The sequence below is a fragment of the Protopterus annectens genome, chromosome 6.part0 (genome assembly GCF_019279795.1).
Source record: "Protopterus annectens isolate FY-2018-M chromosome 6.part0, PAN1.0, whole genome shotgun sequence".
NCBI classification, from domain to species: Eukaryota; Metazoa; Chordata; order Ceratodontiformes; family Protopteridae; genus Protopterus; species Protopterus annectens.
In genome coordinates, this window is record NC_056737.1 from 629,046,913 (window position 1) to 629,062,309 (window position 15,397).

Here is a 15,397-nt window from a genome sequence, read left to right on the forward strand (position 1 = left end):
ATTCGATGATGGCAGTCTTCACTGCCTATATGAGGAAGCACTCATGAGCTGGAAAAGTACTGCAGGTCCCTGTAGTAACAAGCACACATCAGCCACCAGGTGAGGAGTTTGGTATCATTAGGAATGACTGAGCTCTGTACCAAGGATAATGGAGCTCCAGTGATGGCGAGGTTACTGAGTAGTTCTCCAGCTCTGGGACTACCGTATTTATCCGTAAATAAGATCTAACCAGAGAATAAGGCCTAGCATGATTTTCCAGGGTGGTCATGACATAAGCTCCCTACAAATAAGCCCCAGTTAAGACAGTCAACAACACACGATGGATGTGTTGAATTATAAAATAATATTATTACTGACACCTGCTGACTGAGGTTGTCATACTCTGCTCGCCATTTTCGGACCATTCGGACACCCAACTTCTTCTCTTTGCAGACGGTCGTAATATTCTTTCCCTGGGAGTCCTCCACTATTGTTACTGTAACCCTAATCCTCATGCACATTTGAAGGTTGATATCCTTGGCCCATAAACATTGGCAAGTGTACTTTGATTGGTCAAAGTACAGACATCACATGTAAAATGTGCGCACTTGATAACAAATGGGTGTGGTTGTGTCTTCTTAACGGTCACCATTTTGTGTTGCCACTCCTGATTGTAAGCCTTCAATTAACCCCAGCAGACAAGATGAGTGCAAAAAGAAAGAGCTATTCCATCAAGTACAAGAAAGGAATTGTGGAGGACTCCTGGGGAAAGAATCTGATGGCTTTCTGCAAAGAGAAGAAGTTGGATCTCCCAATGATCTGAAAATGGCAAGCAGTACATGATAACCTCAGTCAAGAGGCCGACGAGGGAAATGCTAAGAAGTGCAAGTGTGGATCAGGTCAGCAACCATTGTTTCCTGAGCTGGAAGACGTCATCTGTGAATGATTTTGGTTGTGCGCAGGGCTGATATTTAAGCATTTGACCTTGCAATGGTACCACAGTTAGAAATATCCCCAGAAGAATTCAAAGCATCACAGCATTGGCTGGATGGCTTCCTTCAGCGATATGAACGGTCTCCAAGAAGATCGACAACACTGTTCAAGATGGAAGATACTGAAGTTAATAAATGTGCACTTGCATTCAAGTCCTTTCTTGATGGCATTGACTTTTCTAAATACCAACTCTCCAACATGATAGCTATGCATGAAATTTCAGTGTTTATGGGCCAAGGATTTCATACAACAACTGATCAGAGGGGTAATTCATCAATTTATATTTCGTCCACTGGTTACAAAAGTGCACGTGTTACCTGTATTTTGACAATTCGTCTAGATGGAAAGAAAACCCCACTTCTAATCATTAGTAAGGGCAAGAAAGATAAGACTGAATGCGTTTCAGGCATTTACATTCTTGAAACTGAAAAAGCCTGGTCCACACAAGCAGTTATAAGGAAGTGGGCCGATGTAATGCTGCCGCTTGTTTTGCGAGGTGGTGAAAGAGGTCTGCTAGTCTGGGATTCAGCCAGCACTCACTGCGCTAAAGACATGAAGAACTTCCTTGCACAGAAAAGAATAGATCAAATAATGATTCCCGCAGGAATAACTGCCTATCTCCAGACTCTTGATATTGCAATAAACAAGCCATTCAAGGACCATTTGCGCATGGAACTCAAGAACCACACTGAAAAGAGAATGGAGAGAAATCAGCGTGGAAACTTTGTGAAGCTTAGCCTGCAAGAGGTTGTGACTTGGGTAAAGAATTCATGGGGTAAAGTCACTGACAGCTGTGTTGCCAATGCACTACAAGCAGGCTACATGGACAAGCAGTGCTCATTTAAGGAGAGCTTGTTGCTAGGCATGACAGATTGGGGCCAATGCTTCTACAGGAAATGGAGTCACAAGAAATTCAGGCCAGAATTCGGGGGTTGGAGACTTATGACAAAGTTCCAGAAGAAGATGACATGACTATTTGAAAAACGTTTCCATTATCGGGGCAACAGAATGGATTGCTTCTGCTTTCGGCTACCAGCAAGCTCTCGTCAGTTTTTTTACTTTATTGTATTAAGATAACTTTTCAATAACAACGGGTAATTACAAAGTAAGGCCACTAATTCCCACTCTTCATTTTTATGACTTTCCATCATTCTTCTCTTATGGTTTGGGTAAGGAATAAAGAAAGCATCACCACTCACAAAGTGGCAGTTATTCACCTGTTTTATTCCCCTCCTCCAATACACATGTATTTAGATTTTTCTGCACTTTCTGTTAAGCATGAAATACTGCACTGTGAAAGCCAAGGTGTAGATATTCTGGAGTTGAAATGTCTGTTGCACTGTTTATGTAGAATTCTCACACAACTGTTAACGCGTTACCTAGAACTGTTGCCAATAATAGAAACTTACCAAATAAATGTTGATTTGTATACATGAATAAATGCAGATTGCTGTAGGGGGGATAAATAAGGCATCCCCTGATAATAAGCCCTAATGGTATTTCAGTGGGGGTAAGACCCGGTCTTATTTTTGGGGAAATACGGTATTAATGTCTGTTCTTAAATATGAATGACCTTGTTTTTGGAAGGAGGATATGATTACCAGGGGTCTACTTCTGTAGACCAAATTTACACTTAATTGAATTTCAATTTATTATGGCAATGAAATTTCACTAAACCCAATTGCACATTACCAAATTTTTATCCCCCCCCCCCCCCAACAGGGAATAGAGACACTTGGCCAACACTGAACCAAAAAACACACCACAGTATGTCAAACTCACCCAGATGGGGGGGGGGGCTACACTCCCACGCCCCCACAAACTAAATAAAAACTAACTAAATATACTAACTCTGGGATTGCACTACAGTGTGGAAAAGGGCAAATATCCCCATATTGGGCAAGTGTCTCTATTCTCTGTATATAAAAAAAAAAGTTTTGGTTTAGTGAAATTTCGTTGTTTTCGGCTCAGTAAATTGAAATTTGGTTAAGTATAAATTCGGTCTATGGAAGTAGACCCAAAGACAGACATTTCAGTCAGTGGACCAATGACATACCTCACACTAGGAAGTAGAGCTAACTGAAGGAAGGAGAGCACAGCACAAAGAACCTTTAAGCCTGCCTGGATGATAGCTCTCATCCCTTCCAGTGTATGGTCTCCCTAATGAAAGGGCTGCTCAAGATCTATTTTTTTTTTTGTGGGGGGGGGGGGCTGAAAGTCATCAGACAATGGACAAACATAAAAAATATGAAAGTGGACTAATCCTTGAGGATTATTTTTTATGGCTTTTTCATGACTTTCTTATTCACCTCTTAAAAAGCCTGAAGAATGAGTCCAGAACAATTTCACAACAGTGAAAGCTGAATGTGTAAGGAGGTCAAGCATGCAATAACAACTAAACAAAGCTCAGGACTTCCTTAGAGTTCATGAGTGAAAATGGAAAAATCAGACTTGCAGGGCAATCTCATTCCACATTCAAGCTGCAGTGTTTGGCAAAGTAGAGGTCAATAGCCATGTGACTGCAGTACATACTTCCTGAATGAAGGCAACCTGAATGAGGCTTTACAGTCTCCAAAAGGCTCCATACAAGTTAAAGGTCAATTACACTTTATTTCCTCTTCCTTTTTTAATTTCTCCAAATATTTTGGGTTTCTAATGCCATGACAGGAATGGACCCCATTCTTAAGTCAAAGTATGATTTAACTTCATGAAATTAGTACTGTTTCAATCGTTGATGTCAACCAGAATTGCTCTTCGCAGCACCCGCAGTGTGCCCAGTCATGACTCCTTCTGCAATTCGTACAGAGTTACATGTATTGTTAACATTTCTAAATATGACTGCAGATTCTTTTTTATAAGACCTGTTGCTCTTACTACTATTGCAACTATCTGGGAATCTTTCTTCCACATTGCTCTTGTTTCTGCCTGCAAATCCTGATGTTTTATGACTGTGTGTGTCTCTGTATGCAAGACACTATAGTCAATGGGTATAGTGTAGCAATTTCAATAATCAATGCTACTATCTCTCATCTATCATTTGAACTGTTGGTAATGGGTGAGCCCATGTGATGCAGACTATCATTTTCTATGATGCTTTGTGGCTCATGTTTCCAGTGTTTTTCATCTACTTGAACATAATAATGAATGCACAATCCCCAGCGCAACAGTCTTGCCACATTATTATGCCTTTCAGTATACAGTCCTTCGGTCATTAGTATATCACAAACAGCAACAAGGTGTGCAACTGTTTCCAATTCTGTTTTACAAAACCTACATTTGCCTGTTTCTCCCACATGTTCATAGGATAATAGGAAATTACTAGGCTAATGGGCCTAAGCCCTAGGGCCCTTCCAAGCCTAGCCATGTTCCTACCCTTAGTTCCACAATCCGCACCTATTGCCCCTGCCCAAGAGGGCACATGTGGAACCCCCAGGATGAATGCTTAACAGATTAGGTCATGGCTATAATTTGGTTCCCAGAAGGCAACAAAGTGCAAAGACTTCTCATCGTCTCTTTGTCGATTGAGGGTTCATTGGACTTTGTAAACCAATGGTTATATAGCTCACTATCTTGGGCCCCCAATATTAACCTTTCATCTTTTAGTTTGAATTTGCCTCTCCCTTAACCATTCCTGCATTCGATCCTGATCAACATGAGTAAGGTTCTTCCAGGAGTTTTCTATACTTGCAAATATGTTCATGCATTTTCCACATTTCTTGCCTTTTCATCTGATCCTTCACCTTATATTCTTTCTTTTGTTTTTTGGCACATTCAGGTGCTGCCTTACTTTTATCTACTCCTGGTTTGATTTCCATTCCTCCTTGATGCCAATATGCCTCCGCTAGACTAAAACGGTACGTCCTCACGTTTCAAAACATTCACTATGTTTGAGTCTTGTGAGGTCGGCCGATATGTTTACAGTACCACAATTATAGATCTATACAAGTAATCAATTTCAAGGCGGCTCATACCTCCTTTGGAACAGGGAATATATAATCCTGGTATGCACTGATTTTTATAAATCAGTTGATGAAGATGAAGCATCCTTCTTGTTTTCCTGTCTAATCTATCCAACACCCTTTGGGGCCAGTTAATCACTCCAAAACTCACAGGACAGGAAGAGAAAATTGATTTATAACTTGACTTTTGTTCCTAGATGTCAACACTGTTTTAAGGATTAAGTTGTCTTTAAAATATTCCTTACTAAGTTTTATTCACATTTGTTCATGTTTTATTGTTGATCCTTCATCAATTCCCAAATATTTATACACTCCCTCTTGCTCAAGTTCTTTTATATCACATTCTTGTCCTAAACTGATGTTTTCTTGGTGCTACAGCTTTCCTACACTAAAGGTTGCTTTTGCACATTTATCAAGACCAAATGAAATTCTTCTATCATCTGAAAAAGTTTTGACTACTTGCAGTTGTGCTTTCAGTGCCTCATCTGATGAACTATACAGTTTTAAATCATCGACAAAGAGATGAGAAGTCTTTACACTTTGTTGCTTTCTGGGAGCCAAATTATAGCCATGACCTAATCTGTTAAGCAAACAGCTTAATGGGCAAGGCAAAAGAGCAGAGTTGACATTTTTCCAGTCCTGGTACCAATGCGCCTACCAGGATTGGGCACTTTTTTTATCCTGGAACTTATGCACCCAGCTATCTTCTTTATTTTTTTAACCTACTTCTGTTCATGATATATGCGATATAAAACACAGTCTTTATATCAGTGCCGTCTTGGTGACATTTTGTGCAAAACAGTGTCCATCTCACGAAGGTACTCACCAAGACTTGAGCCTGAATTCAATTCCAGCAATACTTATCTCATTTTCCTGATTTTATCATCTCTCCATTCGGTACCCTCTTGCCAGAGTGCATTTTCCTATGAACAAAAAGATCCCTTCAATGCCACATAGGTAACACATGACTCAATGGTTTCTCCTGTGGTATCGCTGTGCTATTATTAATCTTCCTTAGTGGAACATGTTAGGAGTGGATGACACCTTGAGATTTTATCATTAGGAATTTTCTCTCTGGCTCTTGTATCGTATTAGTCATCAACTTTTAAGGCTTCTGGCAGAGGAAGAGCTCACAAATGAAGGTGTCAGTAGCCTTTCCTTTTTTCCCTCACACTTGAGTTGTAAATCAGTCATGTCTGGATATTCAAGTCTCACTCTCTCTGTTTATCATCATTCTCAGCTTTGTCTTCTCCTCCCAATGGCATGAAAGAGGTTTGAGTCTCCAAAGACTTAACAATTTTAAGTGTCAGAGGGCAGCTGAGACTGGTATGTCAGAAACTAGATTCCTACATTTACAAGTTTATAACACTGCTTTTGCAGCTGAAGAAATGGCTTACTGTGTTGCCCTTAAATATGACACACGTAAACTTGACAGCATGACTGAAAAGTTGTTACTGATACTTAAAGAATTGTTGAAGAGTATATTTGAGTTCTGCTATTCCGAATAAATGGGAAGTAGTTCCCTTACAGGTAGAGGAATACAATCTCATTGTACAAGAAACAGAAAGGGAAAATGTAGCCGAAGATATCAGTATGTCAACCTTCATTCCCTCATTTAAATTTAGAACTAAAAATTACTAATAACTACTTATACACCCACATGCACAGATATTAGCAATGTGTACATCATCAAAACCACTGCGCCCCCCCCCCCCCCCCCCTTAGGGCACTGTTATTAAATTTTCTGTTTTCCAGAAAGCTTGGGTGGTGGGTGAGTATAGGCTATTCTCCTTGGCTATCACCGAAGCATATGACTGCATGACCATCTGACACACAGCATCCAACTACACATCCGTAAAATTTATAGTTTTATTTCATAATCTTCATAACTTTTTTTTATTCATATGGTATTCCATACATGGATGTTAAATCACATCCTGCCAACAACTAAACAATGTGTCAAGGTTTCATGGGCAACCAATAACGATCATGGGAATATTATGACATATATCAACAGTACACTAATGGATATGGTGATGAATCTTTGTAGGGTAAGAATGCAGTCTTCTCTGGAGCAGGTCCCATTTCTGAATGCCTATTCAGAGTCAGATAGAGAGACAGCTTTTAGATGAAAGGCAATAAAGGCAGAGCAAGTCAAGTAAAGAAAATGCTGACAGGAACTGAAGGACCTTAAATAATACATCTCAGAGACGAGGACAGGACAATTTGTTTAAAATTTTTTTTTTAAAACAGCCCAAAACCCCAAACCAGTCCAGACCCTTGTACATACCTTCTTGTTGGCCACAGAAAGCTCCTTCTGAAGTTTGTCACATTCCCTCTTTAAGCTCTGCTTCTCCTGTTCCACAGCTTTCACCATACTGGACTGGCTTTGGTGCTTCTGTTGTTTTAGGGAAATTACTAGTGCATCCAGTTGTCGAACCTACGAAAAAATAAACAGATTACCACATTACCTCATCTATAAATATGTACATGTGGTTATTGTATAGGTTAATATCAACTGATAAAACCAAAAATATTCATCAAGTTGCACAGTGCAGTGTAGTGTAATGTACATGTCCCACACTGCTAGTCATCTCACTGTGGTTACTATACAGTGTACTACTGAGTAACTGAAGGCAGTAAGCAGCTTTACAACAACAGCTACATTCCAATCCACTTGTGCTATCCTAAAGAACACCTGCAAATAAAAAAAAAAAGTCAAGTGTGTCTTAAATAAAATATGTCTAAATATACCTTCAGCCAAGCGTACACATGAACAGACACATACACAAACAGAGTAAGTGCAGAGTTACTGGCAGCTATCCCAGACTCAAATATTCTAACACTGATTTCTGCTGAGCAGCCAATGTTGCAGAGATTAGCAGTGCAGTACGAACAGAAACAAAAGTATTGTTGCACCACATGCTAACTGTTCTGAGCAATATAATATCGATTTCAAGACGATACTCTCTTCACTTTCTCATAATCTAATTTTGTTCTTAACTTCTGTTTCCCACAGTTGACCATCAGCGAACTCTGGTAACACTCGTCGATCTCACGGTCAGAGTGTACTACCCCTTCAGACCTCCCCTGGATTTACTATGATTAATGTTAGGTCTGGTGAGACATCACAGTTTACCAGTTTCATGTTATACTGCTACTGGGAGTGGTATTCTAACTTTTGTTCTCGCACTGCACATGACCCACCTACACCCTCTGGGTAGGGCAAGCAATAGGTGGGCCACACTAATCTGCTCCTCACTTCTACAAGGAGCTGGCATTGGCATGCCAGCACCTTAAGATACCCAAGCTGCTAATGGAACCTGGGTCACCTGTGCCGTAGTCAAGGTTTTATCCCCTTAAGTCACTGTTCTGGCTATAATAATCTAGTTCACTTTTCATGCTAAGAAAAATGTGTGTCCTGAGCTCACTTGGAATTTAAAAAAAAAAAAAAAAAGAAGAAAAAAATATGAACTAGTCATACTGCTTGCCAAAAATGAAAGCCACTAAAGCAGAGGAAGCAGACTGGTGGTAGCTAGTCAAACAAAGACAGGGTTTTTAAATTAATATTCTTCACAGATTTCTGCTGTTGTCTTTCTTTTGGATTGCATTTACTCATATTACAATTCATACCAGATGGTAATGTTGCTACATGCAATTGACATGAGTTAGAATGACCATGAAATAGAATTAAAGATGAAAAAGGTGCTACTAAATGCTATTGCATAGCGTTATCTGCATTATACCTGTCTGTTACATATTATTAGGCTGATTTTTTGCAATTACACATTACATTAATATTTCACAATTGTGACCACAAAAAGACAAGCAATATTTAGAACCTACCATATACATATGTAATCATCTGCAACTATCTCATACATATTCAATTAATCATCCACCAAAAGCCTTTCTGAAGGGCTTTCTGGTTGTAAGAATAATTACCTACTGTGCAGGTAAACAGCTCCATCTCTACTATTTTTCCCACAAGTGGTTCCTAACATCTCGTTTGAACTTTGTACCTTTAAGCTTACAGGTTATGCACCCTTATCTGTCTTTCCACACTGTTCCCCAAGTGTCATGTGCAAACATATCATGTGTTCCCTTTCTTGGTCATCTTCAAGTGAGGACAGACTTAACTCCCCGAACCTCTTCTCTTCATTCCCTTTGTTATTGTATTTTCTTCATACATTCTCAACTAGCCAGATATCCTTATCACTGTACGGGCACAAGAAATAAGTACAGAACTCCTGATGAGGTTTGTACAGAAGTGATATAACCTCTCTGTTCTTGAAGTCTTGAAAGCACTGGCACTGCTGAACCCCACTAACCACATCTCTATCCTTTGAAAGTCCCCTCATGTACTACCCTTTGCTGCCTGCCATATGCTATTCATTTTCAAATTGATATTTACTCTAAAGTCTCCTTCAGTCCATCTCCTGTGAAGAACTATTCAAAGGCTTTGCTGACACAAAAGGTTCATATATGATTACTAGGCTAATGACACCAAGGAGCTTTTTTAAGCCTAGCTATGCTTCCCAAGGTGAGATTCAAACACCGTACCTTGTGTCTGTGAGGTAAACACTAACCATTATGCCAGATGGTTTCTTTTAAAAAGTTACAGCTTAATCAGTTAAACTGAATCAGGCTGCACTTTCAAGATTCTGTCTTCCACAAAACAATTGTTGGCACTTAACCCTTCTGTTTGTTGTTGTCTAGAAAACCACCTAGCCTCTGCTACAGTACCCTCTCCATTACTTTCTCCTCCTTCTGAGATCAAGCTTATGATCAATAACCTCTCAGGTTCATTTTACCTCCCGCCCCCTGGAGTAGGGCTCATGTCCTCTAGAAACTATCCGTTGGTGAGCGGCTGAAGAATTTGGTGAAAAGACTTTTACAATGTTCTTAAGGATCCTTCTGAAGAGTGCAGTCAGAACACTGTGCCTCATATCTTCCACTGACTCAAGTTTCCATTTTATCATTTCCCTTGGTATGTGACTTGCATGGGTGTTGCAGGCCTTTAAAAAATCACAATTTCTTTACAGATAAAAATTCAGGGTTGGACATTTTCTACAGTTTAGTGATACTTGCAAGGAAAATCTTATTGCTTTTTAATAAAGGAGAAACAGGGAGGAAGTTTAACCATGCATGCTGATTACTACTGTACAGTGTTGCATTTTTTGTAGACATTTTGTGCAACACTGCAAGAATAAAGAGGCGGAGATAATTAATATACAAAGAATAAAGATTTTTTTAAACATCTGTGTTACTAGAAGCACAACTATGCAGAACCAGCCTTCTGCTAAACAAGAGAACAAATTAAGTATCTGAAAATACAGAAGGCACTCAAGAATTATGCCATATCAGACTTCTAAAACTCTATCATTATCATTAAGCACTAGGATAGCAAATTGTCAAAATCTTAATATATTTTCATTTAGCTGTATGTTGCCTTCGTATTTGGCCATAACTCTCAGTATCAGACAGATCTTTCACATTCATTCTTAGTGTATGAATGCTTCCAATTTCCACCGCAGTTCATCTTTTCATTAACATTATCAAAAACAAGCAGCACAAATTAGAGAATCTTTGGATGTTTCCTGATAACACAGGATATGGATTATGGCTAATGAAGAATGTACATGGCAGCATACATCTAAATAAAAATGTAGGAGCTCCTCCCCCACAACCCCAGAAATTAAACTCCGGGGTCATGTAAAGATGAAGAAAAGGGACAGGCCCTGGAATTATTAACAGTCAATATAATGAACTTCAACTGTTATTCAACTGGACAAACTGTACCACCAACAAAAAAACATCCCAGCTTCAATAAAAATGTAAGCAGCAATATCCCATAACACACACAGTATGTATAGTTTATATATATATATATATATATATATATATATATATATATATATAACTGGTGTGCGAGACTGTGCAATTCCTGGGGTTGGGGAATATGCCTTTACCACACTTTTTGTGCAGTCTTGGAGTTACTATATATGGTTAGCAAGGGGTTGTGGATTAAAAGATGAGAACTCCAAATGCAAATGCACTATAGCTAAAACAAACTCTGCAACCATATGAATAAGTCCCTTACTGCCCAAGCATGCTATTCCTTTGTAGGGTTGATGCCTCTTCAGTATAACTTAATGATTCAAGAAAAGTTTTTTTCACTCCCTCACACTCAAGATCCTACTTGTTATGGCCCACTCACTCGCTCCTGACTCCCTACATGTTAGGACAATGGGAGAGGGGTGCAAGAGCCTGTGAGGAATAAGCAAGCATTTTTGTGTGTATTGCTCCAAACATGCACCCTAACCTTCAACAGCCAGAAGCACAGTGCTATGCCTGTTCTGGACCTGGCAGAAATGCGTTCTTCTGCAAGACCTCAATTCCAACCACAGTACATGCACACTCCTTGCTAGCATTGCATTCCCCTAAAGTATCTAGCTTCAAGTGATGCAATTCCCAGGTCTTTCTCAAGGTGGCACTCCTTTGGCTGAATTTTTCACTGAGATGGGGGAACCAGTGTTAGCCCCCCAGCCCCCACCTATCTCTCTAGGAGCTTGCTGTTCATGTGCCTGGGTCACTAAGTGAATTCTATAGTCATCTCAGGCAAAATCACAGAGGGCGGAGGACTTTTATGTGATGGAGGCCTGTGTATACTTAGTTTTACATCAACTTGCATTTTACTTGTCTATAATTAGAATATGCATGTTAAAATACCCAACTACTGGTAACTTTCATTTCAGTGTTAATCTGATGGTTATCTGCCATTTTATGTACTATATGGTTAGGTCATGGTTGAAAGGGGTCCTTGTGCTTAGTTCATACCTGTCAATAAATACAACTGCTCTATCACTGTTAGTGGGTAAGGCTGGCATACTGATCAATCCCATTAATTCAAAGACGATACAAGGTACAGGCTTTGTTGATTCTGACCTGTGGTTATTGGCTAGGCTTGTAAAAGTCTGCAAACTAATAGCATAGTATATATCTAGGAACTGGTCCCCACAACACTTCTTTATAAACAAGACATATAGTATTCATGTGGGTTTCAGGGAAAATAAGGCATCTGAAGAAAAGTTTAACAGCAGAAACTCAGCCTTATTCTGATTTACTTTTGAACCCAACAGTGCAAAAACCTGTCAAGTGACCGCAATGGCTTCCTTATACATAGAAAAAAAATTAATACCGCAAGAGAACCTTAACAGCTATAGCAAGAAAGCTTGCATCTGAAGGTTTGCTTTAAAAAACTACACAGTAGCACAGCAACTTCTAGAGCAGAGCAAAGTACTAAATATTAATGCTAAAAATCTCTGTTTGAACCACACATTTGAAACGCTGGTCTGACTTCCTTAAAATGTCTATATTATCAATGGCAAGCTGTAAGCAAAATTTCTTCTGAAATGTAAGGGCAGATGTACAGGTAAGGAATTTGTAATAAACACTGCATCAAACACAGACTTCATGGAAAAAACATTTTTTCCCTGTCGTACCTCTTGCATATTAAACTTGGCAGGAAAAAGTGTTGACTTCAATGTTCCTGGCAGAGCAAAACAACACTCCTTTTCAAAACCACATGAAAAAGATTCAGTGGTTAAACTTATAGCAAGAAAGTCATTCTCATGTACTGCTGTGTAATCTTCACTAAGTCACATAGCTTTCAAGATATAATTATTATAATGAACGTATATTTAGAAACAAAGGGATAAAAAAGTTATGCTTGGTATCTTGCATCTGATACAGGTATAATTAAAAGTGTCACAGATCATTGCATAAATAGGGAGTCTGCGAAAACAGTGCTCTTTTCCTGCAGCAAACCTCAAAGTGCTAAACCATAAAACTTGAATTTTACACAAAGACGACCATGCTTTTTTCCTCTGGACCTGCCAAAGTGATTGCAACCTCTGTGTATTTAAAAATGTTCTGTCATTGGTTCCTAGGTAAGGACTACGCAATTTGGTCTGCAGACCATTTCAAGCCTAGACAAAATACTCTGGTCAAAATTCCCTCTAGCCTCAAGGAGGGCAAGACAGCATAGACCAGGAGAAAATCTGAGGCTGCTCATCCAATTATCTAAGTTTACACTGAAGGAGGCAAGGGAGATAATCTGCTTAACGTGTACTGGAAGTTTATTCCAGAGGTAAGGGATCTGTGGAGATATGAATTTATCATGCCAATGTGTCTTATGCATCTTCTGATGAAATTTTAGTTCCTTTAACAGAGTATCTAAGGTACCATTAGTTCTGCAAAGGAATAGGAGATCAAATATGGTTGGATTTTTCATGGCACAAAAGGTTAGATATAAATCTCCAGAGAAGAGTCTGTAAGAGAATGAGTACAGAGAAAGAGCTAGCAGTCTCTCCTCATAAGTAAGATTTTTGAGGCCAGTGAAATTTTCAGCTATGGATCTCTGAGGTCTCTCAAGTTGTGTGATACCTTTGGATAAATACATGCCAAAAGGCGCATTATATTCTATAACAGGTCTGAAAAAATATGAGTAAAGGGGGATTACAGCTTCTCTGGATCTAATTGAGATGTCTCTGGAAATTAGATGGGCAAGATAAAAGGCTTTCCAAATTATTGTGGAAACATGATGGTCAAATAAAGTATTATCAGCATAAGTATCCAGATCCCTTAAATGGTGTCTGATTGGAGGAATGCATCTCCTATACAGTAAGTGAAACTGTTTTGTTTACTAAAATTAAGTATGCTACATTTTTTACATTTAATTTGAGGCCACTTCTCTTGCACCAGTTGTTAATATGGTCCAAGCCATATTGGAGTAATTGTGAGTTAATTGAAGATTGAATACCACCACCCAGTCTACAGTCATCTGCATAATTAACCACAGGCCAGAAGTGCTGGCTTGAAAGTCTGAGAAATATATGCCAAATAGGAGAGGGTCGAAAACTGAGACCTGTGGTACATGACTGATGACGGTTTTGCTTTCAGAAATGGCACCTGCTACTCTAACCTTATGGGTTCTGACAGACAACTAGCAGATATCCACCTTACAATATAAGGATTTATATTCAGATTTACAAGCCTATCAATGTTTGCATGAGGAATACTGTCAAAGGCCTTGGTCAATTCTGCATACACTGCATGGACTGCATAACTACTATTCACTGCTTTAGTTACTTTTTCAAAGAATTTAATGACGTCAAAGAGGCAGGACTTCCTTTTGATAAAGCCAAATTGATGAGGGTTCACAGCTGAGAGATTTTTAATGTCCATTTTAATGAAGTTTGAGATAATGTGCTCCATAGCTTTACATACAAGGCTAGAGTGACTAATGGGTCTATAATTACTAGGGTCCACGGTTGGGCCACCCTTGTATAATGGCATTACAATAGCTGTTTTCCAGGTTTCAGGAATGTAACCCATGGACAGGCTTACATTAAAGAGTTTAAGTAGGGGTACAGAAAGGCCACATTTGGCACTGATAATCAGGCAACTTGGTATTTTGTCAGGGGTCCACAAATGTAGTATTCTTAGTTTTTGAAAGGGCTGAGAGAACTTGTTCCATAGTAATTAAAGGGGGTGGCTAGGATTGTGGAACCTGTGAGGTAGCTACAACTGTGGGTGTAAAATTTGTACTAAATTTGTTAGTGCATCGAAAGCAACTATCCTAGCTATTACCAGTGCATCAATGCAACAAAATCATCCAAAGGGAACCATTTCAGAAACATAAAACATTATCCATTTCTTCAAAATTTCTGAACAAATGCTAAATAAACCAGTGCAGGGCCAAGATGCTTCATATTAGACTTCTGACAGAGCTACACAGCTACCAAAAACTAAAGCTTCCTTGGGCCAAGCATTTTGCCACATCATCATAGATTAGCTTTAAAATTTTCAAGCACAGATTACAAACAACATTTTTTTTAAATTTGAGTTTTCCTACTTTCCAACAAGGAATTCTGCTGACAACCTCTGTTCTAATTACAATGCAGTTTGTTCTTGCTGATAATGGGGCTCTGCCCAATTACACACTAAAGCCAAGTTAAGATTTAATGGTGCTGCAATAAGCAAAAGCCTAACTTATGTTAAGTCCACATCTGTGGACCTACAAGTGGCACAAAACACTGCAGTTTGCTAAACATGGTTTAGTGCAGTATATCCACACATAAAGGTAGCAACGATAATGGCAATTTATGCCACACACACTGACAATAAGGTTCATGGTATGTATAGCTCTTTAAAGGCACATATCAGTAACACATGTAAGATTCAACACTGCAGAATCTATAAACTCAAAAGACAGGCACAGCAGATCAGCAAGAGATGTTTGGTAAACTCAAAAGTCAGGCACAGCAGATCAGCAAGAGATGTTTTGCTGATCTGCTGTGCCTGTCTTTTGAGTTTACCAAACATCTCTTGCTGATCTGCTGTGCCTGTCTTTTGAGTTTACCAGTGTGAGTTTGGGCACATTGACCACTTATTTTTATTTA

At 39.1% G+C, this 15,397-nt stretch overlaps 1 protein-coding gene across 1 annotated transcript in view; it reads right to left on the reverse strand.

The window, feature by feature from the left end:
• NIN (ninein) overlaps positions 1–15,397 on the reverse strand; it is a gene marked incomplete in the record, with an annotated part of 1,258,852 nt that overhangs the window by 222,633 nt on the left and 1,020,822 nt on the right. The window contains 1 exon segment of the mRNA XM_044074306.1: positions 7,222–7,371. Coding sequence (XP_043930241.1) covers positions 7,222–7,371 — 150 coding nt within the window.